This window comes from Furipterus horrens, unplaced genomic scaffold (genome assembly GCF_987537825.1).
Source record: "Furipterus horrens unplaced genomic scaffold, mFurHor1.1.pri manual_scaffold_15, whole genome shotgun sequence".
Taxonomy (NCBI): domain Eukaryota; kingdom Metazoa; phylum Chordata; class Mammalia; order Chiroptera; family Furipteridae; genus Furipterus; species Furipterus horrens.
In genome coordinates, this window is record NW_028327185.1 from 9,503,251 (window position 1) to 9,518,300 (window position 15,050).

At 54.5% G+C, this 15,050-nt stretch overlaps 1 protein-coding gene, 1 long non-coding RNA gene and 1 other non-coding gene across 3 annotated transcripts in view; 2 read left to right on the forward strand and 1 right to left on the reverse strand.

Moving 5' to 3' along the window:
• CAPN2 (calpain 2) overlaps window positions 1-15,050 on the forward strand; it is a 44,917-nt gene that overhangs the window by 14,906 nt on the left and 14,961 nt on the right. Inside the window, exons 3-9 of the mRNA XM_090263482.1 lie at window positions 7,884-8,002; window positions 8,715-8,848; window positions 9,951-10,119; window positions 11,152-11,235; window positions 12,568-12,653; window positions 13,470-13,544; window positions 14,208-14,368. Coding sequence (XP_090119608.1) covers window positions 7,884-8,002; window positions 8,715-8,848; window positions 9,951-10,119; window positions 11,152-11,235; window positions 12,568-12,653; window positions 13,470-13,544; window positions 14,208-14,368 — 828 coding nt within the window. The remainder of the gene's footprint in view (window positions 1-7,883; window positions 8,003-8,714; window positions 8,849-9,950; window positions 10,120-11,151; window positions 11,236-12,567; window positions 12,654-13,469; window positions 13,545-14,207; window positions 14,369-15,050) is intronic.
• Window positions 1,281-7,570, reverse strand: LOC149992366 (uncharacterized). Its single transcript, XR_016508330.1, has 3 exons — window positions 7,405-7,570; window positions 2,559-2,604; window positions 1,281-1,473 (listed from the first exon to the last, which is right to left on the reverse strand). It is a non-coding gene; the product is annotated as an uncharacterized LOC149992366 (long non-coding RNA).
• Window positions 4,897-5,000, forward strand: LOC149992367 (U6 spliceosomal RNA). Its single transcript, XR_016508423.1, has one exon. It is a non-coding gene; the product is annotated as a U6 spliceosomal RNA (small nuclear RNA).

Sequence of the window (15,050 nt, forward strand, 5' to 3'; positions counted from 1 at the left end):
CTCCTCGCTTCTGGTTTGGGGATGTCCCACAGGCCCCGCGTGGCTGCTGGGGGCCCGTGACACCATGTGCCCTGTGCCCTGCAGTTGGGTAATGGCCAGCAGAGGCCACTCTGCCCTGTGACCTGCCTCGGTGAGGGAGCACCTCAGCCCCAGGCCTACTCGGGACCCTTAGCCCCAGGCTGTACACGGGCGGGCGGAGAGGTTCTCCGTCACCAGCCTGGCCCTCCCGGTGGGCGGGGACCCCGCAGGCAGTTTGCTGGCCTCCTTCCAGCTCAGTGCCCACAGAGAGGGTTCCTGGAACCCCCCCAGAATGCCAGGCACATGGCCCCACGGGAGCAGGGTGTCCAGGTAGGGCCACACCTACGTGCTGGGCTGGAGGAACAAACCCAGTCAAAGTGGTGAGAGGGCAGCCAGGAGCCCAGAATCAGGGTGCGGAACCCCAAGAGGGCGGGGTGCCAGGTCCTCCTGCTGTGGGGAGGCAACCGGGTGTGCGGGCAGGTGAGACAATGGAGCAGGTGAGGCAGAGGAGCATCCGGCCGGATGTGGAACCAGGAAGGGCAGGAGCGGGACACCAAGCAGCTCGGGGAGGGGCAGGTGTCCGTGGGGCAGATTCCTGGACGTAGAGTCCTCGCGTGTGCGGTCCTGATCCTGAGGCTGTCTCTGTAGGGACCGCGCCCAGCTCAGCGCTCCTCACCCGGCAGGAGAGGGCTGATCCTCACGGCCGCCCCAGATAAGCCCACGTTGTTTTTGGTTTTCTTTCTTCTGAACGTTTTGATCTTTACGCTCTGAAAGGTGGAAAATGATATCCCAGTGCAGTTCGGCTTTTCATTTCTTTTATGATGAGCGAGGGAGGGCACCTGTGAAATGTGTGAGGCTAGAACTTGTCCTCTTCCCGCGAAGCCTGCTTCTGTCTCTGCCTATCTTTCTGCTGAGCTCTTGTTTCTTCCTGTCTGTGTACTGGAAAGGTTTCCATGTCAGCTCTGGTCTGCAATCCCCCTGACAGGTAGCTTTCCATTATTTTCATAGTTTGACTTCGCTGATTGTGATTTTATTACCAGGTCATTTTTTTTAAATACATTAATGTAGTTAAATTCATCATTTAAGGATTTGACAGCTTCCAGCTTACAAATTGGTAGCTGAGCTCCACTCTGAGGTTATAACAGAATTCTCCAGTGGCCTCTTCTAGAATGTTTATGGGTTTATAGAAATAATTACATTTATAATGTTATCATAATACAAATTTATGAAAATGTAAATTAAAATATATGATATTGCCTTGATCGGGTGGCTGAGCTCGTTGGATCATAGGTGTGTACCCCAAAAGGTTACAGGTTCAATTTCTGGTCAGGGCACATATCAAGGTTGCAGCTTCCATCCCAGGTCAGGGCACGTACAGGAGGCAACCGATCGACGTTCCTCACATCGATGTATCTCTCCCCACTTTCTTCTCTCTCTAAAATCACTGAACGTATCCTTGGCTGAGGATTTAAAAAATAATAAAAATAAAACAGATGATATCCATACATAAAAATGAATACGCAAGTAGTACAAATGTCTGGCTGTATCCTATTTATATGTGACTATAATAAAATATATATTTAAGATATATAATGTTAAATGTTTCCATATAAATCTTAACCCATTTAGAATGTATCCCTGTGATGAGATGAGCTATAACTGGACTGTTTTCTACATGGCTGCTCGGCTGTTCCAATTCCATTTGTGAATCATTTATCTTTCCTAATTCCTATGTGTGGAACTGTTTCTGGACTCCTTGCTTCATGCCATTTACCCACATGTATTCTTATGCACAAGTGCTGCCCTGCTCCAGTCCCTGGAGCTTTACACAGGTTTTTAATATCTGAGAGCAGTAGACTCCCTTCCCTTTGAGATTTTTTTTCAGCTATGCTTGATGTTTAGTTTTCTCTTATTTATAAGCTTTAGAATCAGCTAAGTTCCAAATTAAAAAGCACCCTCTTGCTATTTTTATTGGGGTTGCATTAAATTTAGAGACTGACCTAAGAGGAAGTGGCATTTTTATGATGACAACTCTAGCCAAGAAGATGGGCCACTTTTTAAATGGGGTAAAGGGATGGCCCTGCCTCTCCAGGTGGGACGGTGCCCTTGGACTTCGTTCTAAGGGTGGTCAGCTGGTGAAGGGCAGACCACACTGGCCGGAGGGTCTGCCACACAGCTGGAGAGAAGAGCTGGCGGCAGACGCCTTCTGGAATTGGAGGAGAAAACACAGTCAATTCCCTCCCCAGGGAGGACCCTGAGCTGTGCATCGGAGGCAGGTGTCCAGGTTCTAGAACTGACAGTGGGTCGTGTGCAGATGCAACCTGAAAGGCCAGTGCCTGCAGCTCAAAGGAGCCAGGGGAGAAGTACCCTGACCTTGCTCCTTCCCTTCCTCAGATCTCCAGGGCCCCCAATGGGCTGAACCCCTCCAGCAGCCAGAGGCCCTGGGAGCCCGTGATTCCACCCACTGAGGTCAGCTCTGGGGCAGGGAGCAGGGTGCAGACTGCAGGTGGAGAGGCGACCAGAAGGTACGGGGTACTCACCTGCAGCGCACCTCGATCGGGCTCTCAGGTCCCCAAGACAGTGGCTCTGAGATAAATGGAGTAAACAAGGATTATCAACAGGTAACCAAGTCTAAACAGACGTTATACTCAGCCAAGAGGGCTGCAAACACGGAACTGGGGAGCCCACCAGGAGAGGAAGGCAGGAGTTTCAGGGTACGCAGTTCAGTGACAGCACCTTGAGTGGTCTAGTGGCCATCCCGCCCTCACCTCTGCCAAACCAATACATACCCAGATCTGTCTTCTTCAAGCCCCCTCCGTGCAGCAACATTCCAGGGAAGACACATTCCGGGGCTTTCCTGGAGCCCAACCCAGTGAGGGTCATCGCGGTTTGCAGACAACAGGATTGTCTGTCCTGTCCTGTCCTGTCCTGTCCTCACTGGCTGTGCTGGGAGGAGACTCAGTGACCCCTCCGACCAGGTCACCTCTATGGGAGCAAGTCACCACAGCAGTGGCCAGTGGAGAAGGGGTGTCATAAGTCATTTCAGGGAGGGTCGCTTTGGACCTTGATAAGAACCGGGGATCCGAACCCCCAGTCGGGAAGGGTGGGCCTGAGTGGGGCGACCCCTGAGGAGGCTGTGTGACAGGTCCCACGTGGGGAGACAATCCTCCTGTGGGCTTGGCCGTCAGGTAGAGAGAGCAGGAAGTGCGTGAGCACACACTTTGCGGCCAGACACTGAGACATAATCGAGTCACCCCTTAAGGACAAAAGTCCCCAAGACAATGTCCTGTGTAGTGGAATTAGAAATTGATGCCTATCTGCCAAGGAGACCTTGTAGGTTAGATATTAAAAGCATGTGCTTTGCTCAGACAGACCTGACGGGTCACTCACCAAGTGGGACCTTCGGCTGAGCCACCCAGCCTCCTTAGACACCCGATTCCTCAATAGGGCAGAGGGAAACCATGGCACCCACCTCCCTCGAGTTGTCTGGTGACAATGAAATAGCACGACAGTCCGTGACGAGCACTGAGCGCAAGGCCTGGCACACGGTACGTCTCCCTGGGCGTAAACTATCGCAATCTGTGTCGAGATCTCAGCACTGAGAAAGCTTACACGGGCAGATCATAAATCAATCAAAGAAACGGGCGGTGCCCCAGAACTGCCCAACCTCGTTAAAAAATATCGTCCTGCCTGGGGTGAGAGACAAAGGCAAGGAATCCGAAGGGTAGAACTGGGTTGTAAATGCTTCCACCCTGTGGGTGACCGCTGAGTCGCCCTCAGCTGCAGCCTTTGCACAGCTGGTGGAAACCTTCGTGCGTCTTCACTGCAACACGCTTCTAGCTCTTGTCTCCGCGCGTCCTGGTCCTGATCTCAGTGCATGGTCTTGGCTGTGCAATGACAGGCCCCCCTCCTGTTGCCTTGGTGATTACGTCGCATTGACTAGGTGGCGTGTTTTAATATTTTATGAGCTGATAAACATTAGGTATTGAAATACAATATAGGATTTCAGGAACTTGGTGGCTTGTCACTCCTTAGTTTGAAATTTGAAAATTGCAGTTGGCTTTTCCTAGCAGGGTCACTTCCTAGTTATAGGGATCAGATACTCTTAACCAAAAGAAACCTGTAGCAAGGTATAGGGTGTTTTTAAAGATTTTATTTATTTATTTTTAGAGAGAGGGGAAGGAAGGGAGACGGAGAGAAAGAGAAACATCGATGTGTGAGAGATTGGTTGCCTCTCACACGCCCCCAACTGGGGACCTGGCCCTCAACCCAGGCATGTGCCCTGACTGGGAACTGAAACTGCAACCCTTCAGTTCACAGGCAAGTGCTCAGTCTACTGAGCCACACCAGCCAGGGCAAGGTATAATTTTTAAACAAAACCCAGCATTTGGATTCAGAGGATTTGCATGTGAGACTTGCCAATTATCTAGTATATGAACTTCCTGAGTTCCAATTTCTTCATTCCCAAATGGGGATGATAATAATAAGGATAAGAGCCTCATAAGATTTTTGTGAAGATCAAATAAAATGGGGAACGTGTTCCTTGTAAACTGCAAAGTATTTTGCAAAATGTTACTTGTTAGTTAGTTTGTTTGTTTTTAATTCCCTGCTAGTGGAAAGAACATAGACGAGACATCAAGAACCCAGGCTCTGGCCCCTGCTCTGCCCCTCCCAGGACATGTTTCTTGACCTCAGACAAGTAACTTAATTCCTTAAAGCCACAGGCTCATCATCTAGGAAACATTCTGGGATTATGAATCCTTTCGAAGGAAAAAGTTAGTTGGGAAGAGCAAGGGATGAAAACAGCGATCCTTTCCAAAGGGTAGGGGAGGAGAGGCCTTGCTCCCTACCTGGGCCATCAGGGGAAATACTTCTGAGACGCTTTGGCAGCACACCTACTAAAACCGTGAACAATACAGAGACGACTAGTGTGGCCCCTGCACAAGGGTGACATGCAAATTCATGAAAACTGGGGTCCATGAGGCATGGCCACTGATTTCTGGGACATGGAAGAGCATCCTGGCCTGGTAGTGAGTAGTAATCTGAGACAGGTAGGTGTGCAGTCAGCACTGACCTACATGTATAACCCAACAAAAAATAAAAATTAAAAAAAATAGCACCTCTGCCTGAAGCTAGTCCTTCATACATGCGGTCCTTGTCCCATGAATAGCAGCACCGTCAGCTGTGACCCCTGTAACTACAAAGAACTGGCCTGTCCTGCAGCAGAGACCTGTGTGATGCCTACATGCGCAGCCACGATGCACAAGCATTGACTCTTGGTACTAAGGAAAGCAGAACAGGAGGACGGTAAGATGCCTTCTCCATGGTCACACAGACCCGGAAGACCTTCCGGGGGCGCTCGGGGATCTGATGGGAGACCCTCAGGAACCGTGGGGGTAACTGGCTTAAGAACTTCTGCCACTAGAATCCCATCACTTGGACCCACTTTATTCACAAGCCTTGGTGCCTCCAGACCCAAACAAAGCCAAGCATTTTTCAAGATTCTTAGGAAATCTCAAATAAGCTCAAGAAAAATAAGAATCATAGACATCTCCAGGTGTCCAAGGAAGGGCTGAAGTCATGAGAAGACGTAAGGTTAGAGGAAAAGGATGGACTGAAGAGGAGGATCTTGTGACCCCAGGAGCATGGTGAATTCATTCCCGACGTTGGACAGTATGATAAGGTCACACTGGGAGATCAGCGAACACTCAGGGAAGGCCTGAAGGTCATCTGTTTACTGATCTCCTGGTCCATACCAGGCAGCACATGGAACCAGGGGGGGAAAGCCCCTCTAGGTAGATTTCCATCCCCCCCATCAGGGGCTCTGCCACTCCATTCCCATAGCCAGAGCTTAAAGCTCCCTGCCAAGTTTCTCTGCAAACTATTTACTCTCAGCATGTGAAAAAGTCTAGTTTGATTTATATAAAGGCCGAGTTGACCGAAAGGGTGGCTCAGAGCTTTAACAGAATCCCACGCCTTTTAAACTTGTAGGCCTTTAACTGCTGCAGTGCACTGAACCTCCCAAGCCTTGTTACCTCAGCTTTAACATGGGGATGGTTGTAGCACTGTCCCCTAGAGCTGCTGCGAGGGTAAGTGCAATCAGGAAACTGAACCTCTTCGGAGAGTGGCGGGCACATATTTATTGAGGAAGACCTCAATAAATAAAGGCTGTTGCCCAAGTTCCCCAAGCAGATAAGTAGCAGGAACTTGTAGCCCTGCCTAATGGGTAAGGAAACAGGGAAGTGATCAATTTATGTAACTGAAAGATGTAAGGCAGACTAGCTTCAGGTACAGCTTGATCCAGGAACTCAAGTGATTCCACCAGGACCTGCTTTTTCTTTCTCCAGCTCTCAGCCCCTCTTCCTGTGGCATTGGGCCATTTTTCCGACAGCCTGTCCCTCCCACAGACACAAAGTGGACCGTACATCATACTGGAGCCAGTGCAGTAGAAGAAGCCGCCTCTCCACTCTTCCCCAGGTCCCAGGAACAGTCTCATTTCACCTCATTGGCTCGGGCTGGGTCACAGCGCCTTTCCTGGGGCAACCACGGAAGCCAGGAGAGACTGAGGCAGAGAGAAGCACAGGCGTGCACCTGGAATTGGGGGCAGAGCCGGCACCATGAACACCTCACAGACTGAGAATGTGGGGAGGCTGGTTTCTCAAAGTGACCTTGGTGTTACCAGGTGGAAAGCAAACGACTGGAAAACAGCAGGTGAATCACAGCACCGAGCACCCACCCAGCTGAAGGAGCCTGAGGACTCGTTAGCCTTCCTTTGGGTACTGACTCAGCAGGGAGGGCCGGGTCTCCTCCGACCACAGCGCTGTCACTGGCGGGGATGGGCCTCCAAGAGCTCCACCCATCACGTCTGAGCACTGACAGGACCACCCGTCTCAAGAACCAGACGCTAAGGAGCCCACCAGAATGCAAAGAACGCGGTGAACTTGAGTAACACTTTCACTTAGACTTGCCAATTAGTAAAAACAAATCCAACAATGAACACTCAGCTCATTCACTCCGCTCAGCAAAGGCTGTTTCCTATTGTTGTCACGGAAGGTGGACTTCCCCTGAGAATAGCATGGCGCAGGCTTTGTCACTCTCTGCCAACCAGCCTGGGTTGTGACTGGCACTGGCTGGCCTCCAGCTGACCACGTGAACGCGTCGTGGTGCTGAGCGCCGCTCACGGCACCCAGCGGAGGGGAGCACCTCGCACACGCGCCCCGTCACACCTCACACAGCACCCAGACGTCACAGAGGAGGGCGCTGAGCCTCCGGAGCGGCCAGGCTGCCTGGTCCCAGTCCTTGTCCACCCCCCACCTGGTGCGCACCCCCCACCCCTCCGCGGGCCAGAGCCCGGCCTCTGTGCCTTCTCTGACTCCCAGCTCTTACCTTTGCAACTTCTGCCTTTGGGGGGCCCGCTGGTCTCTCCTCTCTGGCCTCTGCCTCCTTCTCCTGGAAGGTGTTACAATGTCCGAACACTTCCTGCCCATCACGTGTTCTTCCTTTCCCTCAACTGCACCCTTAAACGCGTGTTCTCAGGCGCCTCTGCTGCAAGTGGATTCCTCACTGCAGGATGCTCCCGGCCGAGGAGCACTGGGGCCCCCGCGTGGGGCCGGCTGGGAGGACACCGTCCAGCCATCACACAGTCCTGGGCCTTTCAGAGAGTGAATTCTCCCCGCACCACCCAGCTCCTGTCTCAACAAAACCGTCCCTCCCTCGGCTCTCCTTCCTGCCTGTCACAAGGGCATCCTGTGACCAAGGGCTCTGCCACACGTGGCTGAGGCGTGCAGCTCGCAGGGGCGGGACAGGAGGTGTAACGTCCCTGGCACTGAGGCCCCCCTGATGAGAGCCCTGTGCTGTGCTCACAGGTGACTGCTGGCTGTTGGCGGCCATCGCTTCCCTCACCTTGAACGAAGAGGTCCTGGCTCGGGTCGTCCCCTTGAACCAGAGCTTCCAGGAAAACTATGCAGGGATCTTCCACTTCCAGGTAACTGAGTGGCTTGCCCAAGCTTCTCCTCAACAGGTCCTGGGGGCTAGAAGCAGGTCCTGGGGGCTAGGAGCAGGTCCTGGGTGCTAGGAATAGGTGCTGGGGGCTAGGAGCAGGTCCTGGGTGCTAGGAATAGGTGCTGGGGGCTAGGAGCAGGTCCTGGGTGCTAGGAACAGATCCTGGAATCTAGGAGCAGGCCCAGGGACTAGGGACAGATCCGCTGGCATGGCCAAGCTCTTCAGTCCCCAGCGTTTGCAGACTCCTATGACCTGCTGTTCTACAAAGGACAGAGAAATGTCAGAAATCTCCCTGGCCTTCTCCCGACCCTATGAGGATGGCAGTGAGGGGGCTTCTTAGGACAGGCAGGGAGGGATGTAGAACAGAATGACTTGGGGAGTGCCTCCCAGTTGTTAAAAATGTTTATTGTTTGAGGTCTGAGACAAAATGTGAAGGGACTGCTCACTGTCCTCCTATTATGGTGGTAAGTGAGAAATCTTTTTAAAAGTCCAAGGTGCAGGGCAGATTTAGAAGAAGCATCTCCTCCCAGGTGGGCTCAGCTGACCCTGGGTGCCCCTTCTTCCACCACAGATGGTTTTGTGGGGAAGGAGGTTGCGGGGGGCCGGCTGCCGCTGAGGTTTGGGGTCCCCATGCTGCCCCCAGCTGCTCCTCCAGCCCACGCCACGCCACCCCCTTCCCTTGCTCTGTCCCCCAGTTCTGGCAGTACGGCGAGTGGGTGGACGTGGTGGTGGACGACAGGCTGCCCACCAAGGACGGGGAGCTGCTCTTCGTGCACTCGGCGGAGGGGAGCGAGTTCTGGAGCGCCCTGCTGGAGAAGGCCTACGCCAAGTGAGTGACCGCGCCTTTCCCCGGGACGGCCTGCCCCCAGCCACCCTGGAACCACTCAGACTACTTGAGAAAGCCTATTCTGTAGAAGAATGACTTTGGCCTAAATTGGGCTCTAAATTCAAGGCGATAATGCAGGCAAGGGGCCTGGCCTGTGTGCACTCCCTGACAGATGACCACTACTGCCAAACGCGCCCAAGGCTCAGGAACACGCTGGGGTACTGAGCATGCCCGCCTCGAGCAGGACCTTCTCCTTCCTTGGCAGGCCTTAGTGCATTTTTTCAGCTAAAAACAGCAAAGAGCTGCTTGCCAATGGGCAAAACCATCTATTGCAGAGGTATGAAAATTATGGAAATTTGCCCAGAATAGGGCGGCGTCTCTGATTAGAAATGGTTTCCCATATTCTCCCCAGCTGTGCGCCACCCACATGACCCTGAGTCCAGCTGTGCCACTGTCAACGGGAAGGCCCGTGTCTCCTCCCCTCCAGAATGGCATCGGCCTGGCCGAGCTGCCTGGGCTTCATCCATTAAAGAGACCGGCTCTAAGGCACCGGGGGTTTCTGTTCTCACGGCCCCCGCCAGGGAGCACGGTCAGGGTGCACGCACCGAGCCACGGGAATCTGGCCCTGAGAGCCACCTCTAAGTCAATGCTCGAATAGTAGAGTCAGAGAAGCCCTGGGGTGCCCCCATCAACAGGCGGGAGCAATAAGCCCCCCAAACGCTGCTGACTGCCCCAGGAAAGTGCCTTCATTATTGACGTGTTGTCTTTTTAAAGCCACCAAGGACAGAGAGCTAAGTGCCAGAGCTCCCCTTCCCTGTCAAGAAGCAGGAACAATCGATACGGGAGGTGGGACCGGATAATCACCCAGGGCCTTCCAGCTCTCAGGTGCTAGGAGATACTCAAGAAACTTTCAAAGTACCTGGGAAATGGTAACTGTGGCGATAGTAACGGGCCCTCGTGGGCGCCCTGAGTTGCAGGCACAGGCAAGGAGAATCTGAGCAGAGGGTCCCTGGAGCATCCGACAGAGGAGGAATCAAGAACGGGATGCGTGGAGAGGCCGTGGTGTGAGCAGCGGGTGGCAGCAGCATCTCTTCCCCTCCTGTAGGATCAACGGCTGTTACGAAGCGCTGTCCGGGGGCGCCACCACAGAGGGCTTTGAGGACTTCACGGGTGGGATCTCTGAGTGGTATGAGCTGCGGAAGGCCCCTTCCAACCTGTTCAAGATCATCCAGAAGGCTCTGCAGAAAGGCTCTCTCCTGGGCTGCTCCATTGATGTGAGTGCCGGCCTCCCTCCCAGACCCCTTCTCGGGCCTGCTCCAGCGGGAGTGAGCCTCCGGCAGGGCCCAAGGAAACCCGCTGCCCCTGTTTACAGCATTAGCCCATCCCTGTCCACCTTGCTGAGCATCTCCTGTACCCCAGGGTCGCTAGGCTACAGCCAGGCTGTTTGGGGTACCAGTGAAAAGACGATGGCACCTCCAGCCTTTCCGTCTCCAGCCCACTTCCCACCCTCAGCCTGCTGTGAATCACCACCCGGAGCACAGGTTCCCTGGGCGTCCCCTGCCCTCTGTGGGTCCGAGGGGACCCCCTCTCTGCAGGGCCTGCGCCTGGAGCCCAGCAGCCACCCCCTGTGCTGTTGCAGGGTTCATGGGAAGACTTCAGAAGGCACAGAAGGAACCATGTCCTCACACCAGCCTTGCTGGCAAACCTCACCAGGGGAAGGGAGGTGGGATGCTGCCCCTCCTCAAGGAGCCTCCAGACAAAGGCTGTGCCCACACCCAAGCCCTGTCTCATCCAGGAATGTCCTGGTCCCTGTGGGACAGAGAAAAGAAGCCCTGTCTCTGGGCCCAAATCGCCACCCAACTCCACGCAGGGGTTCTCACACTCCTAAAGGCTGTGCGGAGGCAAAAGATCCTTGCTACACACAGCCTGTTTGTGACTGACCAGGGCCCCCCCCGCTGGGCGACCGGATGCTGTCTGGTGACTGTGCCGTGCCCAGGCGCTCGCTCCGCCCTCCCCAACCCGCACAAAGCTGCGAATGCGCCACGCTCGTGTTCGTGCAGGTGCTCCCTCTCCCCGATGGCTGTCGCATTAAGCCTCTACTCCGGCTGTAAATGGCAGTTCAGCGTCTGAAGTGGTAGCAGGAGGCAGTCCAGGAGCTGGAACGCCCAGCGCTATGCCCTCCCGGGGCCACGCCCCTGCAGTTGTGCGCCCCGCATCCTAGCCCAGCCCGTCGGATACCAGGGAGCAAGGGAGGGAGGGGCCAGGGAGGATGCACCAGCCAGGGCTGATTTCTCCCGTGTTTCCAGATCACCAGTATGGCGGACTCAGAGGCCATCACGTTCCAGAAGTTGGTAAAGGGACACGCGTACTCTGTCACTGGAGCTGAGGAGGTAACACCCGCAGGGACTGTTCTGGGGTCTTTCCTTTGCCTGTGACTACAGAGTGGGCCCCCCGTGTTCCCACAGCCATTTCAGAACAGGCCTCGCATTCCTGGAGTTCAACGGGACTCCCGGTCCCTTCCGGAGCTTGGGTCTCTGGGCGCGCGCTGCCCTCTGGTGGCCGCAGGGTCCGGCTCTGATTTTACTGAGTTTTGGAACTACCTTCCTTGTTGGACCAGCTAAAAATAAAGAAAGGACACTTTACTTCTGCATAGTGTTTTATACTCTCTAAAGAGATTTCACATGTGGTCTCCCTAAAGCATTGGTCTCCCCAAACCCGTGTTCAAACCTGACTCTGCCGCTTGCCAGCTGTGGAGTCTCAGCAAGTGACTTCAACTCTGTCCCTTAGTTCCTCACCTTTAAACCAGAAATAATAATATCCACCGTAAGGGTGTCATGGGGAGTCAGGCAAGTTAACATATGTGAAGTGCCCAGACTGCGCCTGAAACATTGTGTCCAAGTACATAGATGTACTTGCTGCTGTTATTATTATTGTAGATATCATTAAGTGGTCCAAGTTCACCGTTAATTACAGAACCCAGACTAGACCCCAGGTCTTCACACACACACACACACACACACACACACACACACACATTTTTATTTTGAAAAGTTTCAAGTCTATAGAAAAGTTGAAAGAATAGTATAGTAAACATACAAATGCTACTTCCCTAGAATAAATAGTTGTTAACATTCTGCCACATCTACTTGGTCTCTCTTGGCGGGGGGTGTCTTTTTCTGAGCCATTTGAATGTAACTTGCAGATGTTACAACACTTCAGTTCTCTTACATAAAAATCCCAGTATTCTTTTCAGGCCCAATGCAATAAACACTAATTTAATGACATCATCTAATAGTCCATATTTTTATTTTCTCCCAAATATAACTTTATAGAGTGGCCCCCAATCCAGGATTCCATCAGGAATCATGCCCTGGGTTTGCTTATCACCAGTGTTCTTCCAACAGGCGGCGGAGCTTCCCTGGGCTCCTAGGACAGAAGTACATCCTATTATAGTTACACTGAGGTCGGAGGTGACATGCCAGCACAGAGTCTAGAATAAATGCCTTTGTGCTTCAGGCTCACAACTAATGTTGAAGAGCCCAGGTCCTCCAAGGGCTGGGTCCAAGGGCCCATCAAGGCTGGACAGCAGTGAGGCTCTGCCTTTTTGTGATCCCACCCCTTATTACCTGGGCTCAACCTGCCCTGGCTCAGAGAGAAGGAGGCTTTGGGCCCCAGCACCTCCAGGCCTGGCTTGAACTGAACTCCTTCCTCCCGTCCTACAGGTGGAATGTAGAGGAAGCCTGCAGAAACTGATCCGCATCCGAAACCCCTGGGGAGAGGTGGAGTGGACCGGGAAGTGGAATGACAAGTGAGGGGGGCACCGTGGGGGCCTGGAGGGTGTATCCTGCTGGGGGGGTGGCTGGGGAAGTGAGGGGAAGGCACCGAGCAGGGTGCTGAGGAGCAAGCCCCGAGAGCAGAAGCCACACGGAGTGGGACCCACAGGGCAGGTGAGCCCCCTAAGACAGAACCAGCGCGTGCCTTTCATAAGGCCCAGGACCCTGTGATGCTCACCCCTTTCATCCCCTCATGCATCAGCCTTCCCTCGCTCAGACTTCCCTGCTATTGGACCTTCAAGGGGAAAAAGTACACCTTTCTTCCCCCAAACACTTGTCCTGTTCTAAGGGTATAAACTTTGAGCCTAAGACCAGAGAAAAGTCCCTCTGGCGATTGCAGGACTTCCTGGTACCCCTGCTATGCCTACGACGGGGCCGAAATCTCTCATGAGCCCCTCGCAGCCTCTCCCCACTCCTCCACCACCGCCCAGCACGGGCAGGTCTGACATATTGTCCCTGGCCCTCTCCCACGGCAGGGAGACCCCAGCCAGGGCCTCTGGGTCAGCCGATGGTCAGAGGCCCCTTAAACTGCTGCCAGCCTGTCTCAGTCCGGGCCCCAGCGCTCCTTCATCTCTCCCTGGTGGGCTGTGTTTGTTCCTGGACTCTCCCTGGCTGCAGCCTTCCAGAATGACGCAGCCTCCCGCCTGCTCCCCAGCACCTCTTAGGCACACGCATGTCTGGGCCCTCGGACGCGGGCAGCGTGTCCCTGGTCCTCAGTTTCGGGGGGCCTTGCAGAGAAGTGAGCACCTTACATGCCTTTCTAACAGCTCTGTCATGACTTGGTTTTCCAGCTGCCCAAACTGGAACACTGTGGACCCCGAGGTGAGGGAGAGGCTGACCAGACGGCATGAAGACGGAGAATTCTGGTAAGATGATTTGAGTGGGGGGTCCCAGGGAAGAGGCGTCTGCACTGCCATCTTTACTAGAAAAGTAGTGAGAGCCTCGTGGCAAGTGCCCAGGGCGTGCGATCTGGGCTTTGTTGCCACTTTAAATCCCTGTAAGACCCTGAACAAAAACGTTCTCCCGACCCTTTACTTGTCCGTCTCCACCCTGGGGTTGAAGAGCTGAGCAGCTGAGCAGAGGAGGCTGTGAGGGATCCCTGCAGTCACGCTCAGGTCCCGAGAGAAGACGGGGAAATGATGGGCGTTCCCCCGGAGGTTCATCCCAACTCCTTAAGAAACTGGCCACTTAGCGCAGGGGACCCACGCGTGTGTGTCTGGGCCCCTCTCTGCCACCTCCCTCTGACTACTAGCTGAAGGCCAGACAGGGGCCCGTGTGTTATCTCATCTCATCCTCGGGGCTCCCGATTTAACAGATGAGGGTTCTGAGCTCCAGAGAGGTTTAAGTAACTTGCTCAGAGTCACCAGGCTCGAAAATGGCCGCCCCAGGGCTGGAATTTGTGCCTTCCTGTGACAGACCTGGTGGCCACCTCCCTGAGGCGCTGCCTCCCGGCTGCTCTGCCCGGCCATGGTCATGGCTGATCCGTGTGCCCTCTTGTAATGTGGACGCCCGTGCCCCTCCTCTGCCAGGATGTCTTTCAGCGACTTCCTGAGGCACTATTCCCGCCTGGAGATCTGCAACCTGACCCCCGACACCCTCACCAGCGATTCCTACAAGAAGTGGAAGCTCACCAAGGTGGACGGGAACTGGCGGCGGGGATCCACAGCAGGGGGCTGCAGAAACTACCCGAGTAAGGCCCCGGAGCCAAGGCATCCGCCCCACCCTGCCCTGCTGAGCTGCACCCAGCGGGCGGCCTGGAGGAGGCAGCTCTGCCTTCCTTCTCCCTGGGTCTCCATCCCCACACCCTGCTCCACTTCCTCAGCCCCATCCCCTCCTGCGCTCACCCGCCTTTCTCGCCAGGCTGAACCCAGGCCTTGCTGTTTCTGGGCCATCCTCTGCCAGCCCCAGATTCCCAGTACCGTGGCCTTTCCACCAGCCCCCAGAGGCGGCACTCAGTCCGCTTCCTGCCCGTGGGGCTCATCATCCACCTGACCCCAGCCGCCCAGCCCTGCCGGGGGACCTCATGCCCTGGGCCTCCGCATGCCCAGGCCCTGGTGGTTGCCCAGCAACCCTAGTGCCCAATCACATGGCACGTGCTGATGGGCCCTGCTCAGAGCAGGGTAAGGATTTATTTCTCCTCCAGTCCATCCTCCAAGGATCCTCCTGACTCCTCTGCCTTGATGGCCCAGGCCTCCTGTCCCCTCACCCCTCGGAAATGCTCTCATCGGGATGACATCTGCCAGTGAGGGGGCACAGTTGGGGGCTAGGAATATACATGATTGAATTAATCTTCTCAACAGACTTTGGAGGCAGGTTCTTTACTGTCACCTCCAACCTTAGGACAAGGGAATTGCAGAGGGTAAGCGACTTCC